The sequence below is a fragment of the Coenobita brevimanus genome, chromosome 103, assembly GCF_032717465.1.
Source record: "Coenobita brevimanus isolate Jiangsu-jjx chromosome 103, ASM3271746v2, whole genome shotgun sequence".
Taxonomy (NCBI): Eukaryota; Metazoa; Arthropoda; class Malacostraca; order Decapoda; family Coenobitidae; genus Coenobita; species Coenobita brevimanus.
This window is the reverse complement of record NC_137056.1, coordinates 10,560,135-10,583,177: the sequence shown is the minus strand read 5'-3', so window position 1 is coordinate 10,583,177 and position 23,043 is coordinate 10,560,135. Positions and strand designations below refer to the sequence as shown.

Below are 23,043 nucleotides of genomic sequence, written 5' to 3'. Positions count from 1 at the left end.
TTATCCTTGTCATCTGTAGATGATTATATTCAGCTTTGGAGTGATTTTTCTAACTGGAGGGGTTAGACACTTATAATCCCCTTCAGTACAAAAAAGCTTTTCCGAAGTTGAATAAAGTCAACTGGTAGAATAAAGAACACATTAAAAAGGCCATCACTCAAATTCACGAGGCTTAGAAGGCTCCTTTGCACCTTTCTTTAGCAGTTTATTTCTGCTTATTGACAGCAAAATATTTTCCTTTATCATATTTATGAAAACTCCATATTAAGAACATAAAAATCATATGAAAGTGGAGGATAAGGTGTAACTTGCACAAAATCACTACAGATGAGGCGCTACAAAATATCCTAAGCTGGTGAGAATACCAATGTCCTGACACTTAGAATGGTATTCTCATCAGCTAAGGAGGCTCCTTGCACCTTTTCTTTACTACTGTATTTTGTATTTTATGGTTTGCCAATCTCTTCTATATAAGTCTTGTTTTATACTGACAGAGATTGCACAGGTAACATCAATGATAATACTAACAAACTATTTTCAGAAAAAAACTAATAAGAAATATGTGCTTGGGAGCCTCCTACTTCCTGGACTCAATCCTCATCAGCTGAGTAGGCTTTCTACCACCTATTCCTTAGCAATCTTTTATGCACTTCACAGCTTAGTACCAATAAAATCTTTTATGATATTTACATATTAATAGATACAGATTTTATAACATACAGTAACTGTAACAGCCAAACCCATTTTACCCTCATGGAGGAAAAGGGGCTCACGGCTAGGCAGTGTACTTATGGGTACGGTATATGACTAGCCTACTTTCCAAGGTGGCATTAAATAAATGAAAAGATTCTAGTCAATTCTTGGGGATCAGACCTATACAAGACCATCACTGACTGGGGAATTCCAAGCACTAGATCATCATGTGCCATAAAAATATGTCAACTTAAAAGATACAGAAACTAAAGTGGTAAGAGTGTGATGTAAGGAAGCCCCCTTAGCTGACAAGAATATAGTCCTCAGAGCCCCCAGGCGTGTCCAATCTGGAGATCGTGTTCGAGGTTGGGAGTCACTCTGCCCTCCACCACACACTCCTAGCTTGTGACTTGTTGTATTCCAGGTGGCATAAGAGACTTCATACAGCCTCTTCCTAAGGAATTTCTTAGCCATATTACACCTTAACATTCTCTTTTATGAAATTTATGAAATTCTATTACTGACAGCCTGCCCCAGTAATACAGAAGAGGATAAAAAGGTGTACTATGCAACATAAGTCACTGAGGAAGAGGTGTTATGAAATTGCCAAAGCTACTTAGATTACAACCCTTATTACCACTATAATTATAACAACTCTGCATTATATACATCTCAGTTAAACTGAAATAATAATAATATACCTGTCATCAAAGATAATATATCACTAGGCAAACAACATCAGCATATACAGTATACTATATCAGCATGTCACTCCAATCCTTGCCTGCAAGATCTACCTTTTATATAATTCATCTCAAGCTAGTAAATGAGATAAAAATAAATAATTACACATTACATATTTTGCTAGAACAAATAAATTCCCTGCAACATCCTGGTCTAGGAGTAGTTCATTATGGGAAGTAAAGGAAGGTGAGGCAGTGGGTAGGGAGGGGGGGGGGAATGTCAGTGATGTGTCCTGCTGTGTCAGCACTCAAAGCAGCTCACACTTATATACATTATGCCTACTAGTTATATCTTACTAAATGCCTGAGAACAAGGCAAGAGAAGAGGCATATGAAATAATGAGGAGAAAATCTCAGTGACAGTTTCTAAACTCAAGCACATCCTCAATCACTGAACCAGCTTCTGGGGCTCACTGATATTGTGTGGTAAAAATAAATACCAGCTTGTGACATATTTCCTGTGACACCTTCAGTCTTATTAAGAATGTCATTCTTATATGAAAGCTTACAGCAAATATCATCAAAATTGTGTACATAATCTTCTCAAGATGTATTTGTAGGCTTTAACAGTACAGTATTATAAATTTTTTGTTTTGTGATGGGGATTACTGAAAAATCTCACACTGTTTTACCAATATTGAAGATGAATGGTCACTAGTTATACTAATTATGAGTTTCAACAACAGCCCAGATTTTACTCATGCTGTAGAATGGTCGCTAGTTTGTTTTCTCAATATTGCGGAAGAAAGGCTGTTTATCCCTCATGCAACCCCCATGCTGCCAGAGTCACAACACGGCACCACACACACTGGCACAACCACTGCCTCTTATAATCATCTATCTATTGTTACTCAGAATATGCATGACTCCTCTATGACTGCTAAAGCTAACCAGTAGTGTCTTATGCTTCACAATGGCTGAGGTAATTCTTAGCAGGTATTTTTTTTGTTGTTTTTTGCTTTTGTTCTAAGAACATATTTTCCCTATTAGTCCATTCTCACAGAAAATTAAGTACATGTTTGATGATGAAATGTAGAACAAAGCTCTGGGTCCTCATGAAACAAGGGAAGGTGTGCTGATCACTGGATGAGGAAGTAATGCGAGTGTACTGGTAACTAAATACATAAATGCTTCTGTGCCATCTGTGTAAACAAATTATAATACATTATAAAGGAGAAGTGGAACTAAAACATCCTCAGGGAAGTTTGTACTGAATATGGAAAACTAAGAGGAGACACATCACATGTCGACTAGTAAGGACTTAAGAAGCCTACTTACATAACAAGAGAAAGGAGAAACTTGGCTGGAAATGTTCTAGTAATATCACAAAACTTACAAGTTTGGTTTTTGAGAGTTTCCCTGCCAAGCACCTGAACATGAACCAAACACCACTGTGTTTATAAGACAAACCAAACATTAGATTCCATAATAAAATAATTTTTTTTCTGGTATCAGTAAAATCACAAGAGAAAAGTTTGCATCCCAGGTGGTCTTGACAATGGTGCAGCAGGAATATGGTTGGTTGCTGCGGGGCCTGTGTCCACCCGCAGGGCCGCAGCCCGGGTGAAGACAATGCACTTTATGGTGAATGTGTGCTTGTGTGATAACGCAGGATAATATAAATAGTATTTGTATAGCAATAGTTACGATCTAGGGACTTTACAACACATATTTACACCCGATAGCGAGGTGTGTCTGGGTCGGCCAGGTGCCATGGCGCCTCCACTGCCCCAGCTCGGCAAAGGCACCATACCGGGACAGACTGGGACTGGGAGCCAAGAAGGCCACAGGTGAGGCCGGCCCAGGGCACTCGCTAATATTGTTTCACTAGCTCTGAGGATCACTATGGCCGCGTGTCTGGGCCAGGTGGGGGTGGCCCAGCTCCCCCTGCCACCTCCGCCACCCCACTACTGCTACTGGTGGTGGTGGCCACCTCACTGGCCTGGGACGAAGGTGGCTGCTCCGGCCCAGTAGAGCAGCTGCCACTTTCACCATCTGTGGTGAGAGGAGTGGAGGGGGCTGCTGCATCACCCTCTATGCTAGGAGTGCCACTTCCACACTCCGCCCCTGCTGCAGGGTTGCAGCTGCCAGCGGCTGCTGTGGCGGCAGCCTCGGTCTCCGGGTGCAGCCGCAACGCCACCACAAGGTCATGCAGTATCTCGGTCTCTTTGTCATCTATGAGGCGGAAGCGATCATTGAAGAGGATGAAGTGGGCAAAGATGCAATTGAGATGTGCATGCAGGTTCAGCAGCACCAGCTCACGGAAGTGGCTGTGATACAAGTGTGCCAACACATGGAACAGCAGCCGATGAATCTTCTTTACAATGCTCTCAAATGACACGGGGAAGTCATTCTCTGCAACAGAAAGAACACTCATTAACAAAATACAGTACTATACAAATGAATCCCTGTAGCACAATACTGTGACAAAGCTGCAACTCCTTAAATGAAACTGACTCATCTCTCACTCACTTGCACACATGCGTGCGCACACACACACACACACGAGTAATAACCAGAAAGTTTTACATCATTGACAGCTTCAGGAAAAATATATTGGAAAGAAAGCTGCATTTTGTGCTGATCTGGAGAAGGCATTTGACAGAGTCCTAGGAAGTTGGTGAACTGATCAATAAGAAAGCTTAGAACCATGGAGTGGCGGGTTAGAGTGGTTATGGCTGTGTATGTTGGTAATCGCACCCAGGTGAGAGTGAGTGGATATCTAAGTGATGAGTTTCTGTGAATGTTGGTGTGCATCAGGGGTCAATCTTGAGCCCTTTACAGTTTGTCATGGTGCTTGAAGCTCTCTCACATGACTTCAGAAATGGACTCTCCCAGGAGATATTCTTCACTGATGACTTGGTGTTGATTGCAGAGAATGAAAGAGAAACAGGAATGATTTAGGATGTGAAGTGATGGAATGGGGAACAAGGATTTGAGAGTAAATGCAGATTGCTGATAAAAGTGATGATACCTACAGATGATGGTGGTACTGTCAAAGCAGAGGGAGAGTGGTCATGTGCGGTTTGCCACAAGGGTGTATAAGTGGGTGCAGAAGAGATGTAGTGGTATCTGAGATAGACCATGAGATAATGCTGATTTTGTGTGTATGGTATGTCGGGGAAAGCATGTAGAGATTGTCAGGAGTGAAAGGATTGGTCTTGCTGGCGAGTCTTTGAGTGTGTGGAAGAGTTTTGTTATTTGGGGGACACGTTATGTGCTACAGGAGGGACTGGAGCTAACTCTGTAGCTAAGGTAAGGAGTAATTGGCAGAAGTTCATGGAGCTGTTGCTTCTCCTAACACTGAGAAGGCTCTCCATGCAAAAGGATCATTGTATGTGGACCTGGGCAGTAAAGGCAGAGGATATCCACAGGCTCAAATGTACAAAAATGACAATTGTTAGATGGATGTGTAGTGCATCTCCGAATGTGTGGCCTGGGAGAGCTAGGTTTACGATTGAAGAGCTGAGAGGAAGGCGGGGACTGGAGTGTACTTGTGTTGTGATGAGGAGGGGCAGACTGAGATGGTTTGGGCATGTGGTGAGGATGGAGGACAATTTGATGCAAAAAGCAGAAAATGTGAGCATCACAGGTAGGGTTGCAAGAGGCAGACTGAAAAAGACCTGAGACGGCATCATACAGTGTGACCTTAAGGATAAAGGACTGAAAAGGGAGGCTGCCAGAGATCAAGCAGCATGGTGAGCTGCCATTATATGACCAAGGTTGATGCAAACAAGCATGCTGGGGCCTTTACAAACGATATGATATTGCTGCACTTTGGACATATAGTGCAACTGCTGATATCTTGGTACTGAAGATGGACTGGAGGCCATATTCTGGCTTTCCGGAATAGTATTGTAGTTCAGTAGTTATATGGTATTTTTTCTACAATGACAGGGCTGTGGGGCAGGCTGGAGCCACTTGCACTTCAAGTCTGGTGCTAGAATCAGAGGTCAGTAAAGAGGCTCAGTCCTCTGTACTGACATTCCACCAGGAAAGTTTTCCCTAAATACCAACCAACTACACACCACAACTGTCAAAAGCTATAGCCTAATAAGTGACTTTAGTGTCTAAGGCAATGCATCATCATCAGATTTCTCCCCAAACTAAGGACATGGATCGTTATACCACTGATGTTCCTCTGAGGATGTGGTGGAAAAGTTGCTTTCTTTTGGTGGTACCAATCTACTGTAACTGGTCAGCATTAATGCCTGGTTATATAAAGATTCCAGTCGTCCCTCAATCCTTTGTCCATCCCCCTAAAAGGAGGATGAACCGGGTTCACATTCAACCGAGTATGGGGTTACAACTAGAGCTACTACCTCCCTGAAGTCTGGGTATCATTATAAGCATCTTCGCAAACTTAGGGTTACTACTTTACTCTGCAGAAATAGTTGTTTTTTAATCCCTTCATTATGATGACAATTTCATTTTATTCTGGCTACTTCCAAACAATTTCACTGAAATTCGAATAGATCTTTCATTGTGAAGGAGGTCAAATCACTCTATTATTGTGAGTTAAAAGTCTGTAACTTTAGGTATGAGGACTGCAGTGACAATTTAATGTAGGATAGGGATAGCATTCACATGAAGGGTTAATAAGTCAAAACACAGCTAACACATCAATAGCACAGTTGCGGTTATTATTGCTGTTGTGCCCTAGGCTCATTTGGATGTAAAACTGATACACTGCAGGCACATGCTGCCGTTCTCTAGCATTCCGCCATCCTCTTTTAAAGAGATGGAAAGGAGGTAAGGGACATCTGAAAAACCAGGCAGCGGAGCTGTTGAATTACATCAGCACCACTGAGAGATGTCCCTCTCCAACACCTCAATACCCCCAAGATAGCTCAGTCAATATAATTTTCATCAACAATCAGACCAGCAGGAATACACTAACCAGCTTATATTAAGCACAGTAACAAACCAACTAACAATGCATACAACACATGGACATAAAGTACATCCATAATGAACAGCAATATCATTACAAACAATGACGCGTCATTTTTTTTTTTTTTTTTTTTTGGGGGGGGAGAGAGAGAGAGAGAGAGAGAGAGATGGTCTTGACACAAGTGAATTTTGTGGGAAAAACGGCCTTGAAATAAGCCAAATTTTGTGGGGATGATGGCCTGAACACTAACCATTTTGTAAATGGTCTTGTCACTAACCAAATCTAGTGGTCGATGATGGATCTGACAGAGTTCTGCATGAACTTATCAATAACAGAGTTCTGGGGGTATGATGGACTCATGACTATCTGATTTTTAAACTGAATTTTACGAAAAAATATATAAATAAAATAAATAAAAAATAATAAACTTGTAACTAACCGAATTTTGTGGGGAAGATGGACTCATCGTTGATGGTCTTCTGCGTAAAGGTCATAACATAGTCGACATACTGTGGGGCAGCCACCCTGGTCTTCTTGCCCTTCTCGTCAAACCACAGGTACTGTCGTGTGGCTGGGCCTGTCATGTCTGGACACCCACTCATCGTACAGTACTCGCTGACTGTCCCATACACCAGGTTGATGTGCTGGAAGAAGTCAATTGCTGTGGAAAGAGAAATGTGGTGTTATTTTATTTATTAATTTTACTTTTAAGAAGTGATATGAAATAGGGATGTGAGCATGGAAGTGAAAAAGTAGCTGCATGACAGTACTGTGATACCAATTCTAACATACGGAAGTGAAGCTTGGATCTTGCTGGAAGGACACAAGTCAAGAGCGAGGCCTGTGGAAATGAGTTATTTAAGAGGAGCATGTGGAGTAACATGGAGAGACGTACTGACAAATGAGGAAGTGATGGAGTGTTGTGGTGTGGCTGTGGATGTGACAGAAAGCATTTGGAGAAATACAATGAGGTGGTTTGGAGAGCATGAGACTAAAAAGGAGGGTGTATGCGAGTGAAGTGGAGGGGGGGAGGGAGGAGGAGACCAAGGATGAGATGGAAGGATGGAATGGAGAGGTGTATGTGAGAAGGCGGTGTGAGCTGAGGTGAGGTCAGTGAAATGGAGGGGGACAGGGTGACACGGAGGCGATTTGTTTGTGGCCACAGGATTGAGGTGTCTGCAATAAACAGATATAGTTTTTTTTATTTTTTTATAATAAATACAGAAGATGGGAGGAAGGAAAAACAAACTGAATGTAAAAATAATCCCATACACCAGATTACAGGTGACCCCCACTCACAATCTGTAACAGTTGGACCTGAACTGTAGGTTGATTTTATTTTTTTATTATTAGTATTATTATTATTTTTTTTTTTTTTGGGGGGGAGGTTAACTGGAGGAGTGAGCTCAAAGAGAAGCAGTTTGGGGAATTAAGGAATTCTGACAAGCACAAGTTTTGCAACACGACAGTATGACAGTCCAATCATAAGTGCTACAAGATGCCCATGTAGCACGGAGGAAGGCATGGAGAAGTGGCACAATGGATCCAACTTCATCTGAGCATTTGTCATAAAAGTATCTGGAAAATAATGCAGGGGGGACAACATTCTGCCTTACTTGTACCGGAAGTAGTTCATTTGTAAATGCAGGGTTAATTATTCTTAGAGCTTTGTTTTGAATTTTGCCCAGTTGTTTTAGTGCAACCTCTCCACATCCACTCAAGGGTGAGCAACATTCAGGCTGAAAGCACACATGACTTTTGCAAAGTATAGCTAATAATAACAACAAAAATAACAATTATAATACCTATCTATCTATCTACAGCCCGATGCCATAATCCCCATGCCACCCACTTGTTGACACATGGAACATGTATGGGATGGTTATATGGTTACCACCCAGCACTGTAAATGGTTTCCTGGCTTACAGGAAACCATTAGGCTTGTCACTCAATGTATTATCACCTGAAACAGAAAGAGGAGTAACAAAAAAGACAGGAAAGATAGGAGAAATAGAAAGAGAGGACACAGAGCATGATAAAACTAATGGAATAAGTTAACATAAAGAGCGAATGTAATGTGTGTATACGAGGTGCTATCCAAAATTTTCCGCACTAATGATATATAAAACTGAAAACTCACTATAGCTCCTACTGGCCGCCATCACCCTCAAAGTAGTTCCCTTGCGCACTGATACACCAGTCCCAGCGCTTCCTCCATTCCTGGAACGCTCGCTGGAAGTCCTTTTCGACAAATGTTGAGTACTGCCCGCTATTCCTTCTGAATGTCCTCAATGGTATCAAAACGATGCCCTTTCAGCTTGATCTTCATTTTTTGGAACAGAAAGAAGTCAGACGGGGCCAAATCCAGCCAGTGAGGAGGGTGGGGGACAACAGTCATGTTGTTCTTGGCCAAAAACTGCTGGGTGTTGAGCACACTGTGAGTTGGGGGGATTGTCATGGAGGAGTAGCCAGTTGTTGTCTCGTCAAATGTCAGGGAGTCGCCTTCTCACATCGTGCAGTTGCCGCAAAACATCACAGTAGTAGCTGGTTTGGCCAGCTGGGATGAATTCTTTGTGCACAATCACCATGATGTCAAAGAAAATGATCAGTATGCTCTTGACATTGCTTTTCACCTGTCTGGCCTTTTTGGGTCTTGGTGAGGCCGTCTGACCAGGAAACTGCTCACCAAACACTTATTGAATCATGGACAGGGTCTCTGTTGCATTTTTCCTGAGATTAGCACAAAATCTGATGCAAATTCGCTGTTCCTTTTTTATATCCATCTAAACAATTGCCAGACAACACTTGCATGACAGCAAACAAACGAATGTCACACTAATCCCCACGTCCACTTAGCTCCGCGCCGTGTGGCACACTGACTCGCAATGCATGTTAGTACTGCCACCTAGAGATGGCACATCATGCTACTACAACCCGTTTACGAGTCGCGATCCCAGTCCGGAAAATTTTGGATAGCACCTCGCAAATGGCTGGGAGATGGAGGGAAGTGAGAAGGGAGAAAGACATCAGTAGGATGGAAGTACCAGATGCAATGACGAAAAGCAAAATGGGGAATGCCCCAGGAATCGATGGAGTGTGTGGTGAAATGCTGAAGCATGGGGGAGAGATACCAGTAGAATGGATAGGGAAGATGAGCAGATTGGCCTGAGAGGAAGGTAAAGTCCCGGAGGATTGGAAGTCAGGTATAATTTTTTCCCTATACAAAGGAAAAGGGGAAAAAAAGTTTGTGGTAATCATAGGGGCATTTGTCTTTTTAGCGTAACTAGGAAAGTATATGGTACGATACTTATTAACAGGGAAATAACAGAGAAATTAGTTGGAGAAGAAGAGGGGGATTTTAGGAAGGGAAAAGGTTGTGTTGATCATATATTCATTCTTAGATCTTTAGTGGGAAAGTTTATAGAGAAGAGAAAGAAGTTATATGCGGCCTTCATGGATTTGGAGAGGGCATAATGTCAGAGTGGATAGACAAGGAATGTGGAAAATAACTAAGAATATAGGGAATAAATGGGATGTTGCCGAATGCCGTGATGAATATGTATGAGGGAGCTAAGGCTGCAGCGCATGTGGATAGTGAACTTAGTGAATTTTTCTTTCTGAATGTTGGACTGAAACATGGATGTGTCATGTCTGTCACATCTCCATGGTTGTTCAAAGTCTCCAGGGTTGTTCAATCTGTATATGGATGGGGGGTTATAAAAGAGGCACAAGGTAGGGAAGTGGATGTTGGAGCAGCCCCAATGAGAGAGGGCAGCGCTTGGAAACTTCCTGTACTGCTGTTTGCAGATGATACTGTATTGGTAAGTGAAGACGAAGGGGAACTGCAAGGCTTAGTGAATAAGTTTGGGCGAGTGTGTAAGAAACGGAATCTAAAGGTGAATGTAGGGAAGAGTAAAGTTATGGTCTTCGAGAGACAGTCACTGAATGTACTGTGAGGCTGGATGATCAGGAAATGGAAAATGTGAGTGCATATAAGTACTTAGGCAGTGTGATGAGTAAGGATGGAAGTTTGGAGGATGAAGTGCTTGAAAGAGTGCAACAAGGAAGAACGGTTGCTGGTTCTTTGAAAGCAGTGATAAGAATTAGAGAGGTGAGCATGGAAGCAAAAAAGTCGCTGCACGATAATGTGATACCAACTCTGACATATGGAAGTGAAGCTTGGACATTTTGGTAGGACACAAATCAAGAGTGACAGCAGCGGAAATGAATTATTTGGGTGGAACATATGGAGTTGCATGGAAACACAGACTGAGAAATAAGGAAGTGAAGGAGCATTGTGGTGCGGATGTATATGTGATAGAGTTAGGAGAAATACACCGAGGTGGTCTGGCCATGTGGAGAGGATGAAGAGCGAGAGACTAACGAGTAGTGTATGCGAATGAAATGGAGCGGGGGAGGGGAGAGGGAAGGGGAGACTGAGGATGAGATGGAGGGATGGAATGGAGAGATATATGAAAGAGGAGGGGAGGGTGAGCTGGGGGGAGTGCAATGGTGGGGGACTGGGCGACATGAGGCGATCTGTTTGTGGCTATTCCTGACGGAATTGAGGCCTCTGGCAAAGACAGATAGATAGAAGTAGTATGCAGCACTACATCGAGTGAGTGGATGGCGGTCACCACCACCTACTACCAATAATAATAATAGTAATAATACAGCACTGTCATCCAATCTTTCAGTGACTGATAATGTGCTATACATGTAATGGTGTGAAATAAGTTAGGAATGTACAAAATGCCGATATCTGACGGGTGTGTGTACTACAACAGCTGTCGGTTATCGATTCTGTCAGATTTAGAAGCAAATTTTCCCAAAGTTTCTTGAGAAACAGAGAAGACGCATTCCAGCCCCCACCCCAGACTCACAAATATGTAACGCAATCTACCAACAAAGGACACAAAATGAAATTGGTAATGTTTATATAAAGTACAACGAGAGTCTAAAGCAGGGGTCGGCAACCACCGGCCCGCGGGCCAGATCCGGCCCGCAGAGTCCGAACTCATGGCCCGTCACCCTGCTTGATATTTATATAACAATCCGGCCCGCAACAGCGGCCAGTCAATGATTTGCATGTTTTTCAATAAATTTCTTGTAATCTAGTCACTGGTTTGCCTGCTTTTCTATAAAATTTTTGTATATTGTCACAAACTGTTTTCTCCAGTCACTGATTTGCATGTATTTCAATAAATTTCTTGTAATCTAGTCACTGGTTTGCCTGCTTTTCTATATATATATATATATATATATATATATATATATATATATATATATATATATTGTCACAAACTGTTTTCGGCAGTCAAAGATTTGCATGTTTTTCAATAAATTTCTTGTAATCTAGTCACTGGTTTGCCTGCTTTTCTATATATATATATATATATATATATATATATTGTCACAAACTGTTTTCGGCAGTCAAAGATTTGCATGTTTTTCAATAAATTTCTTGTAATCTAGTCACTGGTTTGCCTGCTTTTCTATAAAATTTTTGTACACTGTCACTTTTGGGTTCTCTTTGGCACTCCGGCCCGCAGGCTACTCCTAGAAGCTTTCTCTGGCCCTCGCACTAAAAAGGTTGCCGACCCCTGGTCTAAAGGATTTATTTATATTAAAAGTACCATGTTCATGTGTTTGTACAGCAACTACTTTACACAGTGGTTCCCAGACTCACAAATATGAAAAGGAATCTACCAACAAAGGATACGAAATTGGTAATGTTTATACAAAGTACAATGAGTGTCTAAAGGATTTATTTATATTAAAAGTACCATGCTTATGTGTTTGTACAGCAACTACTTTACACAGTGGTTTATTGAACTCATGGTACTGTGCATATCAGTCCTGTATATTCATGGATATGTTTTCCCATTATAAAACCTTACACTGACAGGCCACGACTTTATCAGTTTGTATTCTTTCCCACTCTCTATTTTTCTCCTACTTTTCCTCTCCTCTTTTCCCCTTTCCTCTCCTCCTCCAGTTACTTTTCTCTCTCATTCGTTTTCGAGTCACATGCAAAGGTAATAAAAAAAAAACAATAAAAGAAAAATGAGTAAAAGAGGGAGTACACAAGAAATTTGCGTCCCTTGCCTTCTTACCACTTGATGAGACAATGGGAATATAAACAAAAAGTTAGCGATTTTGGCCGCTGCCTTTTGTGGAGCTCTCGTACGGACTACCTAGTTTTGCTCCCCCCCCCCCTCTCTCTCTCTCTCAAAACCTCACACTGACAGACCACGACTTTATCCCTCTCTTCTCTCCCTCCCTCTTCCTCAGTTCCCCTCTCCTTTCCTTCTCCAGTTATTTCTATACTTCTATCCCTCTCTCATTCATTTTCAAGCCACATCCAAAGGTTACAAATGGAAATAATAAAAACACACACACACCAAAAGAGCAAGTACACAAGAAATTTGCACCTCTCACTCGCTTATCATTTGCTGAATGTTTACACAAGCACAACGCAGGCGATTTTGACCTCAAGCTCCTAAAAGGGTGATAAAATTTTCGTAATTACTCCCAAATAACTGACACTGAAATTAATAAGCTCATTACTGAACTTACGGAATTCTAAGAACGTTCTCTTCTATATGCATCACTTCCAGATTTTTTTTTCATGTACTCAGCAAGTAAGAAGGTGAGGGTGACTCTTCAACTAGGTTATCTCCGTCGTTCATTTCATCTATGTTAAAATTACCTAACCTTACCCAACTCAACCCGACCCAACCTAGCCTACTTTTGATGTAGAAGTGACAAGGGACTGTGCTATGAGCTGCCTCCCCCCTCCCATTTACTATCAGTAAGCACTGAAAAGTACATTTGCGATGGATGTGTATAGAAGTGATACTGGTTAAAAACTACGTAAATTATATGGTGAACATATTCATTTCAGTCTCCATTACTTGGGTGCAATTCCAAAAGAATACCACTGACTGAATGTCCCCTTGCGAATTAGTTTATTGTTTTGATGACTTAGCGCTGTCTCACTAGTTCAATCTCTCCAACATGATCGCTTAGCTAGCGAGCGGAGGGCGAACAAAGCTAACATGAACACCTATCAGAAGGTTAGCAGGCCGTTCTCCAGCAATCAGGTACGGAGTGGATTTACAAAGTTACGACCGATTTTCTATCGCAATAACAATCTGATTTTGCGGGAAAAACAAAGACGTGTAACAGGATTACTGACAGGAAGTGTACAAGATAAATATAAAACGACAATGCCAAGGTCTCTCCATGTTACCTCGCAAATCAGTAAGATGGAAGAATGAAAAAGGTTGAGGTGTATTGGAAGACTCTCTCGCTCTCTCTCTCTCTCTCTCACACACACACACACACACACACGTTTCCTCATACCACCAGGGGTGACTCAGGGAAATATACCGACGCATTCAAACCGGTTCTGGGAAAACACGTATGGATGAACACACGGAAAAAATACGTACACGGAAAAAACGTACAAGGAAAAAAGCATTTACACACGCTGACACAATCAATATTTAGCTGCTCTCCTCTCACTCATGTCTTAGGTGTGTCTCCTATTTCGCTTTTTCTAATCCATCTCCATCTGTCTGTCTGTCTCTGTCTCTGTCTGTCTGTCTCTCTCTCTCTCTCTCTCTCTCTCTCTCTCCAGCATGACGCAGCCGTTTTCCACACCTGGGTAACCTCCTCCACCTTCATGGTCAGAGAGAGAGAGAGAGAGAGAGAGAGAGAGAGAGAGAGAATTACTTTCCACCTAATAAGGAAGGGAAAACGAACCAAAAATTAAGACTGAGGGAAAAAGATGTAACATGTATTATGTGCCCAACTCTGGACGTACTCTTGTTAGCCCGTTCCCTGAGGCCCAGAAGCCCTTTGATTTCGCCATCACTTCGGCACAGTACCCACCGTCCATACTGAATCAAGACTAGTTTCATGGTGTTAGTAGGGATGAATTTATACCATGTCGGCGGGCCTTGTGCAGATCAGTGGGCTTAAGTCTGTATCGGGATCTTTTGTGTTTGGTGCTGGTTCTCCCACGTTTGTTTCAACTTCGTCACTAATGCAGTTTTTTTAAGCTGATTCCAAATTTGAACTTATTTTGGGGGATAAATGATTTTTTTAAAAGTTAGTTTAGGTTTAGTTGATAATAATAATAAAATTAGTTAATAATAATAATAATAATATTTAAGTATAACATCTTGCTCCATGCGTAGATAAATACAGGTATGGTGGACATGGGAAGCGTGCCACCCTCAAACCACGTAACTTTACAGAGTGAAATTCACTCGTTACCGCCGCGTTTAGAACAGCGCCACTGAGCAGATCCACCACCAATGCTTAACCGTATGTTCATCGAATGGTTTCGGCGGAATAACTTAGATTTTGGATCTTTTGTGTTTACACTAAAATATTATTTATCAATATTGACTAAACTAATTATCATCATTAACTAGCCTAACCTAACCTTACTTTAAAGAAAATAATTTCTCCCCCCAAATAAGTTCAAATTTGGAATCATCTTTAAAAAACCGTATTAGGGACGAATTTAAATGAGAAAACGTGCACCATACACAAATGATCCCCGTATCGAAATTCAAATCACGAAACTTCCCTCGCGCCTCTCACAGCAGCAGTACCGTGACGCATTGTATCTGGCTGCCGTGGACGATGTTACTTTGCTGGGGGGAAACGGCTGGTGGTGAAGGGCTCAAAGCTGAAGGCCTCGCGTCCACCTTGACCGTAATAGTTAGCATGTGGAAAAGAGTGAGGAGGCTGTCTCTACTTGGCCAGCATAAAAAAAAAGTGTGTGTGTGTGTGTGTGTGTGTGTGTGTGTGTGTGTGTGTGTGTGTGTGTGTGTGTGTGTGTGTGTGCATGCCCCTTTTTCACACACACACACACACACACTTCCGGCTCTAACAGTTCGGGCAGCCTAGGGCAACAACAAAAAATCACTACAATAAATAGTGATAACAACAACAACAATAACAATAAAATAATAATAATAATAAGTTAATTAACAACCAGACGAAGCATAAAACACAGAGAGAGAGAGAGAGAGAGAGAGAGAGAGAGAGAGAGAGAGTAAAGTTAAAATGCAGGGCAGTAGGTTGAGACAGACAAGCAGACAGCCAGACTGAGGTACAGATAAGGAAAGAGAAGATGGGAGGGGAGGGGAGGGGAGGGGAGGGGTGAGGAGGGAGAGAGGGGAGGGGAGGAGAAAATCAATAAAAGGGGAAGTTGGTGAAAATTGAGTGGAGGAGGAGGAGGAGAAGAGAAAGGGATGGAATGAGGAGGGAGGAGACATCGAAAAAAAAATAATGAGAGAGAGAGAGAGAGAGAGTGTGTTACATAAGTAGTGTCGCATCGCAGTGTCTACAACTACCAATATTTCCACCACAACTACCACCACTTCTACCACAACTACCAACATTTCCACCACAACCAGCATCATTTATATCATAATTATCAACATTAACTACCACGACTACCACCATTTCTTCAAACTACCAACATTTCTACATCTAACAAAACTACCACCATTCTACCACAATTTACCACAGCAAGTAATGCTACAACTCCCTACATCCCGCCACAACTACAAACATCTCTACCAGCACTCCAAACTACAAACAAGCCACATCTACCAATATTCCGTCACTACCAACACACCTACCACAATCCCTTCCAATCCACCACCACAACTACCACAATCCCTTCCAATCCACCACCATAACTACCGTAAATCCTCCAAATCCACCACCACCACTACAACAATCCCTCCCAATCCACCACAACTACCACAAACCCTCCCAATCCACCACCACAACTACCACAATCCCTCCCAATCCACCACCACAACTACCACAAACCCTCCCAATCCGCTACCACAACTACCACAATCCCTCCCAATCCACCACCACAACTACCACAATCCCTCCCAATCCGCTACCACAACTACCACAATCCCTCCCAATCCACCACCACAACTACCGTAAATCCTCCTAATCCACCACCACAACTACCATAAGGCCTCCCAATCCACCACAACTCTATCAAAATCCCTCCCAATCCACCCACCACCACATCTACCAACATCCTTACAACCACCACCACACCACAACCATATCCAGAGCAACCAACATTTCAACACCCACCAACACTGCCACCACAACTACGAACAAGACCATTCATACACTACCATCACTTCCGTTAACAGTCTAGCATAATGGTTCCTAATCACGGAGCCCAAGTGTACAGCTAGGGGGCCCAAGTGTACAACCAAGGGGCCCCAAATGTACAACTAGGGGGTCCAAGTATACAACTAGGGAACCCAAGTGTACAATTAGGGGGTCCAAGTGTACAACCAAGGGGCCTCAAATGTACAACTAGGGGGCCCAAGTGTACAACCAAGGGGCCTCAAATGTACAACTAGGGGGCCCAAGTGTACAACTAGGGGGCCCAAGTGTACAACCAGGGGGTCCAAGTGTACAACTAGGGGGTCCAAGTGTACAACTAAGGGGCCCAAAATGTACACCTAGGGGGCCCAAGTGTACAACCTGGGGGCCCAAGTGTATTTCTGAAGGGAAGGGACAACAATGGGGGCAATCTGTAGTAACCAGAGTCACAATTTCCTACGTTTCTTCAGGCAAAATTTTCTAAGGCATAATTTTTCCATCAACCTTCCCGTAGACGGCACACCTGGAGGCGATGGAAGATAATGCCTGAAATATAGACGCGATTTATTTGTCATGGGTTATTCAGAGGGGATCCTGGTGGAGCTCTGGCAGAGAAATGATTGCTATATTTTTATCGGCAAATTGGCCATTCAGGTGACTCAGAAATTCTTGTATATCAATTGAGCGGCTCCTCTACCCCGTTATACAAACGTCCCACAACTCCCTCCCTGGCCCCGAAAGAAGAATGGTGGATTGTTGGGAAAAGGAAACTACTTCTTGCAGTCCACTGGGTTCACGTTTCGGGAGAGCATGGTGAAACAACAACAACTACTACTACTATCACAACCACCACCACCACCATTGCCACCGCCGACACCACCACGACTACTACTACTACTACATACCACTACCACAACCACCACCACCACCATTGCCACCGCCGACACCACCACGACTACTACTACTACTACATACCACTACCACTACTACTACTACTACCACCATTTCAACCTCTTCGTTACGAGGATCTCCCCAATCTGAATAAAATCGTACGGCAAAGATCAAAACGGGAAGACGATATCACGGAAAAAAAGGACTTAAGAATCATGATATAAATTCAACTCGACATTTTATCAACTACCAACATTATGACAACCACCATTATTCTTTCGTGGCCACAACTACCAACATTCCTCCTACAGACATTATTACTACAACTATCAACTTGCCGCCAACAAGCATTATCACGACTACTATGTCTATCACCTGTCCTAACCACAACTACCAACATTCTTCCAACAAACATTATCACAACTATTTCTATCCTCTTTCACTCACAGCCACAACAACCAGTATTACAAACACAACCAAAATTACCGTCATGGCAACCACCATCAGTTCATCCTCAACTACCGCCATTAGTCTCTCTCTCTCTCTCTCTCACACACACACACACACACAAAACCGATGCACTCCAAAAATACACACCCTATATTAACCCCTACAGCTCAGACAGATCTTTCTAAAGCTGAATAATTTTGTCTGACGTTAACAAAATAAAACACGATTAAATTTTTACGTTAGTATATTCTTGCTACCTCCACGCGATTTTATTCAACGTACGGGAAACGTAGTAGTAGTAGTAGTGGTAGTAGTAGCAGCAACTCTTGGCTCATCTAAACAAACTCAGCAGACAGCAATTTGAAGTTGTAATCCATCCTCCTTTCGGGGGTTAGGGAGATGAATGAGGAACGTTTGTATAACCAAGCAGCTCCACCACCCGGCCATAACGGTGCCACCACGTGAAGGCGTCCCTCTCCACCATCCCTCTTGTCGTGGTGGAGGGGGTTAATGATGGCTAGGCCCATATCTAATCCCTCCGGTTCACCTGTGCTGACTAAAATAACCCAACGGCAGCAAAGGATTGAACAAAAACAAGCCTAACGTACAGCCTCCTTTACTATCTTTGTCGTATTCTCGTATCTACACCCCGATCACTTTAACTAGGCGTAAAACTGCCATCTCTCCATCTTGAACGCTGAGTCGTAACAGTAGAGTAGCACTTAAAACGGTTCTAGTCACGTATTTTTTTTTTTCTTATTCTGACGCTGAGCTACGGGAAATAAGCTGCAAAGGGACAAAAAAATCCATCCACTTAAAATAAGGGCCTTCTACAATTATCCTCTTTACTTAAGGTTTTATGAATGGGCTAAAAACAGGTCTCGCTTAATAATTCGTTTGCCATCACACACACACACACACACACACTGAGAGAGAGAGAGAGAGAGAGAGAGAGAGAGAGAGAGAGAGAGAGAGAGAGAGAGAGAGAGAATAAATGCGTAGAGGAGAAAGTTGTAAGTGAACAAATGGTAATGATTGGGGGAGTGAATAACAGGGAGCAGGAAGTTGTTCTTAGGTCGCTTTCTCTATCTCTCACTCTCGCTTTCTTTCCCCAGGTCAGGTCCGTCTCTCTCTCTCTCTCTCTCTCATGTTGGCCCCTACAGTCCGGTGACGTCTTTTCTTGTGTTCCACCAGACGCTTTTGTTTAGGATAGTAATAATAATAGTAATAATAATAATAAATAATAATAATAAATAATAATAATAATAATATAAACAAAAACAATAATAATAACTTGTAGTAAGGGGGTCAATGAAGTCGATATCTACCCTCTGAAATCTGAGATGATTCCACTGTGCAAAAGAAAATCATGTGGAGCTAAGTTTACGCCTTCATTCTCCCATGCAGAATAAAATCGTCAGGGAGCAGCAAGAACAACAGAAAATAAGGCATGTAAGTGAAGGTGTTAATGGCCACTCCCCCCTCCCCCCCGGTCGCCAATCCTTCCTTATTTAGGGCATCGAGTCTGAATTCCCAGTTTTCCTTAAGATCCAGCTGTCACCCAAGGCTAGCCAGTCCTGCCTACCCAAGGGAATACACTGTTGCTGCGTAGAGGTGATCATTATGTAAGTGTATAGTAGGTTTGTTTTTATCTGACGCAAATGGGCCACTCCCACAACTGGAAATATGAGAGGTGAATTATGAAGGTGAACTCGTGCATGGAATTCTTTGCTCCGCAACAAGTATACATAAATCACATACGGTACTGAAACTGAATGTTTCAACATTTCTAAAACGCGTTATAACAATATGTTAAAGCTGTCTTAAAAGCACTGTGCCGCTCGAACGAACAAAAAGTTCCCTATCCGTGACGACATTTTTTTTTTGGGGGGAAGGGGAGGGGGGGTTAGTATATCGCAAAGCATCTCAGTCAAAAGAGAAGCAGGGATGTCCAGTAATGCAAAATGGTGTACTGTTGCAACGGTGGGAAATGTAGCTCTTGGAAAAAGCATCTCTATGTTGAAACGGGCTCGTCTGACGTCATAAGGTGACTGGTTTCCCAATGCGAGTGTATTTATACTGTATATTCATTTTAATTTGTTGTGTCTAGCTATGGCACAATACTGACTTTCACCTGGCATGAAAAGTTACATTCTATATGGAACTCAATACTCCATTTTCATCTACGTAGGAGATCTTTTAATCGTGGTTGCATGAAATTCAATGAACCCTGCTATACGGCAGGTGTGGGCCTTCTTGGATACCGTAATCTGTGTATTTTTACCTGACGGAACTGTCCCACTCACACAACTTGAATACTAAGCCTTATTTATGAGGCAAGAATGAGTCTCCTGGTTACTACGGTAGTCAAATCGACCCTCCAGTCTGGCAACACCTGGCCACTAATTCACCTAAAAAAGGTTAAGAGCCTTCGTCAGGTACGAAAAAGCGCGTTACAATGGATACAGGCCAGACTTTGACAGGGTAACTGTGGATGAGTCCCTCGTTTGGGAGTTTCTGAGCAAGGCCAGCTACCTGACTACTGGCGCCACAACACTCCAATGGTAGTGGTGTTCACTGGACCTTGGGTATTACAGTCAGAAAAAAAGAAGAGGAAAACTTCACCTACTATTCCAATGTGTCTACTTCACACTTGTGCCATGTCCATCATTCTCTTTCCTGATGCGTGATACCAAAGAGAATTATCTAGGGACAAAGAAGAATACCAAGTCATTCTAGATTAGGAATACTAGTCAGCACAGAAAAATGTAAAGGAGAGCAACAACTGGTAAACTGTTGTCCCCGACTATACCTCTAATGGATGACGGGAACTACCTATCTGCTATCAAGTAGTAGTTAGAATAAAAAGGACGTCACCGGATTCAGAGGGTTAAACATGCTGTACGAATCGGTAAGCGTGAAGGGGGTACGCGTTCTACTGAGTGCCTTTCTAGTTTAGTGTGTTTTCCACTTACTCTCTCTTACCAAACTTCCGTCTCGTGTGCCATCGTACTTTTTCCTATCGGCTTCCTGTTCAGTATTATATGGAGTTAACATCTGAAATATGTCATCCTTGTTACCATGCTGCCGTCAGACGATTTTATTCAGCATACGAAAGTCCTCTAATTATGCAGGGGTTAATGAAGGCTACATCTATGCCTTCCAGTTTAATCAGCCTCCTGAGTAAAATAGTCTGAAATAAAAGAATAACCTTGTTGTGAAGGGGTTTAATTGCTATTCATTAATACTTTCCTGTCCCTCCTCCGCTGCCTTATCTTTATTCTCTATCTCTCAAATCTTCTCTCCTCCTTTCCTCCCTCCTTTCTATACCTTCTTCCTTCCCCTTCATCGTCCCTCCTCATCTTCCTTCCTTCCTCCTCCATTTCTTCCTTTTCCTTTTTCCTCTACCTTTCTCCTCCCTCTTTAGTTTCCCTTCACGTTCTACTTATCCATTTCTTTCCTACTCTGTTCCTTGCACACTCCACTTTCTATCATTTTTGTTCTGTATTTTTCGTCCTTTCGCTCTGCATTAATTTCCCACCTACTGACATTTTGCTCTCTCTCTCTCTCTCCTTTAAGGATGTAAGTAATGAGGGTACAAGATAAGGTGTGACAGACAGGTATAAGTAAACCAAATAAATACATAAAAAAATAAAGAAAGAATGAGGTAGAAAAGAGGTATGAAAGGGTGAGGGTGAGGTGCGGAAGACCAAGGTAATGAGAGGTAGCGGTGTGTGTGTGTGAATTGGGGCGAAGCAGTGTGTGTGTGTGTGTGTGTGTGTGTGTGTGTGTGTGTGTGTGTGTGTGTGTGTGTGTGTGTGTGTGTGTGTGTGTGTGTGTGTGTGTGTGTGTGTGTGTGTGTGTGTGTGTGTGTGTGTGTGTGTGTGTGTGTGTGTGTGTGTGTGTGTGTGTGTGTGTGTGTGTGTGTGTGTGTGTGTGTGTGTGTGTGTGTGTGTGTGTGTGTGTGTGTGTGTGTGTGTGTGTGTGTGTGTGTGTGTGTGTGTGTGTGTGTGTGTGTGTGTGTGTGTGTGTGTGTGTGTGTGTGTGTGTGTGTGTGTGTGTGTGTGTGTGTGTGTGTGTGTGTGTGTGTGTGTGTGTGTGTGTGTGTGTGTGTGTGTGTGTGTGTGTGTGTGTGTGTGTGTGTGTGTGTGTGTGTGTGTGTGTGTGTGTGTGTGTGTGTGTGTGTGTGTGTGTGTGTGTGTGTGTGTGTGTGTGTGTGTGTGTGTGTGTGTGTGTGTGTGTGTGTGTGTGTGTGTGTGTGTGTGTGTGTGTGTGTGTGTGTGTGTGTGTGTGTGTGTGTGTGTGTGTGTGTGTGTGTGTGTGTGTGTGTGTGTGTGTGTGAGAGAGAGAGAGAGAGAGAGAGAGAGAGAGAGAGAGAGAGCTTCCTCCCGGATGTATTCTAATCTAGTCTTTCTCTTACATGGAATGATAGGGAAACCGAAAGCAGGATGTAGACAGAAACGCCTAGAGGTCCGTATGAGGCACCCCCTGCAGGATGCCGCGTCAGGTAAAAGACAGATGGATGACGTAGATAGATAAACAGATAGATTCAAGATGCGGCACCGGGAAATACAGACATACATAGACAGACATGGGATGGCTACAGACACACATATCCACACAGACAGACTGATAAAGACTGATGAGGAGGTGAGGAAGAGAGGGCAAATATCGCGTGATGTGGGGAAGAGGTGTGAGATGAAGAGAGGAGAGGTGAGGCAGTGCGGGTGTGAGGTGAAGTGAGGTGAGGCAAGGCGGTGTGGGTGTGAGACAAGGCGAGATGATAGGATGAGGTGTGAGGAGAGTGAGGTGATGTTGTGTCGGCATGGAGTGAGGTGAGGTAGGAAGGTGGTGAAGGAGAGTTGATTTTTTTTTTTTTTTAACGCTAAAAAACAAAACAAAAGGTTGGAGACTGAGCGCCTGTAAAAAAAAGTGTCCTTTCCTGGAAAAATTGAACAAACGGCCGCCAAAATAAAAATCCATTCATTTCAAAATTCCTGGGGACACACCGTAAAGAGTGGAGGTCACAGGCAGAGGGAAATACACCCGCTGGAGAGAGAGAGAGAGAGAGAGAGAGAGAGAGGTGGAGGCAGTGCACGGGTGGAAGGTGAGGTAGTGGGTAAAGTGGGAGTAAGAGTGAGGATGTGAGGTGGTGGAGGTGGTGTGGGTGTGTGTTCAAGGTTAGCCAGTGGCGTGGTGGTC

The 23,043-nt window shown here is 42.9% G+C and overlaps 1 protein-coding gene across 1 annotated transcript in view; it reads right to left on the bottom strand.

Annotated features, from left to right (window-relative positions):
- Positions 1-3,279: 3,279 nt before the first annotated feature.
- Positions 3,280-23,043, bottom strand: part of Mob2 (MOB kinase activator 2) — a 52,953-nt gene continuing 33,189 nt past the window's right edge. Inside the window, exons 3-4 of the mRNA XM_080284807.1 lie at positions 6,770-6,991; positions 3,280-3,791 (exon numbers count right to left, since the gene is read on the bottom strand). Coding sequence (XP_080140933.1) covers positions 3,280-3,791; positions 6,770-6,991 — 734 coding nt within the window. The remainder of the gene's footprint in view (positions 3,792-6,769; positions 6,992-23,043) is intronic.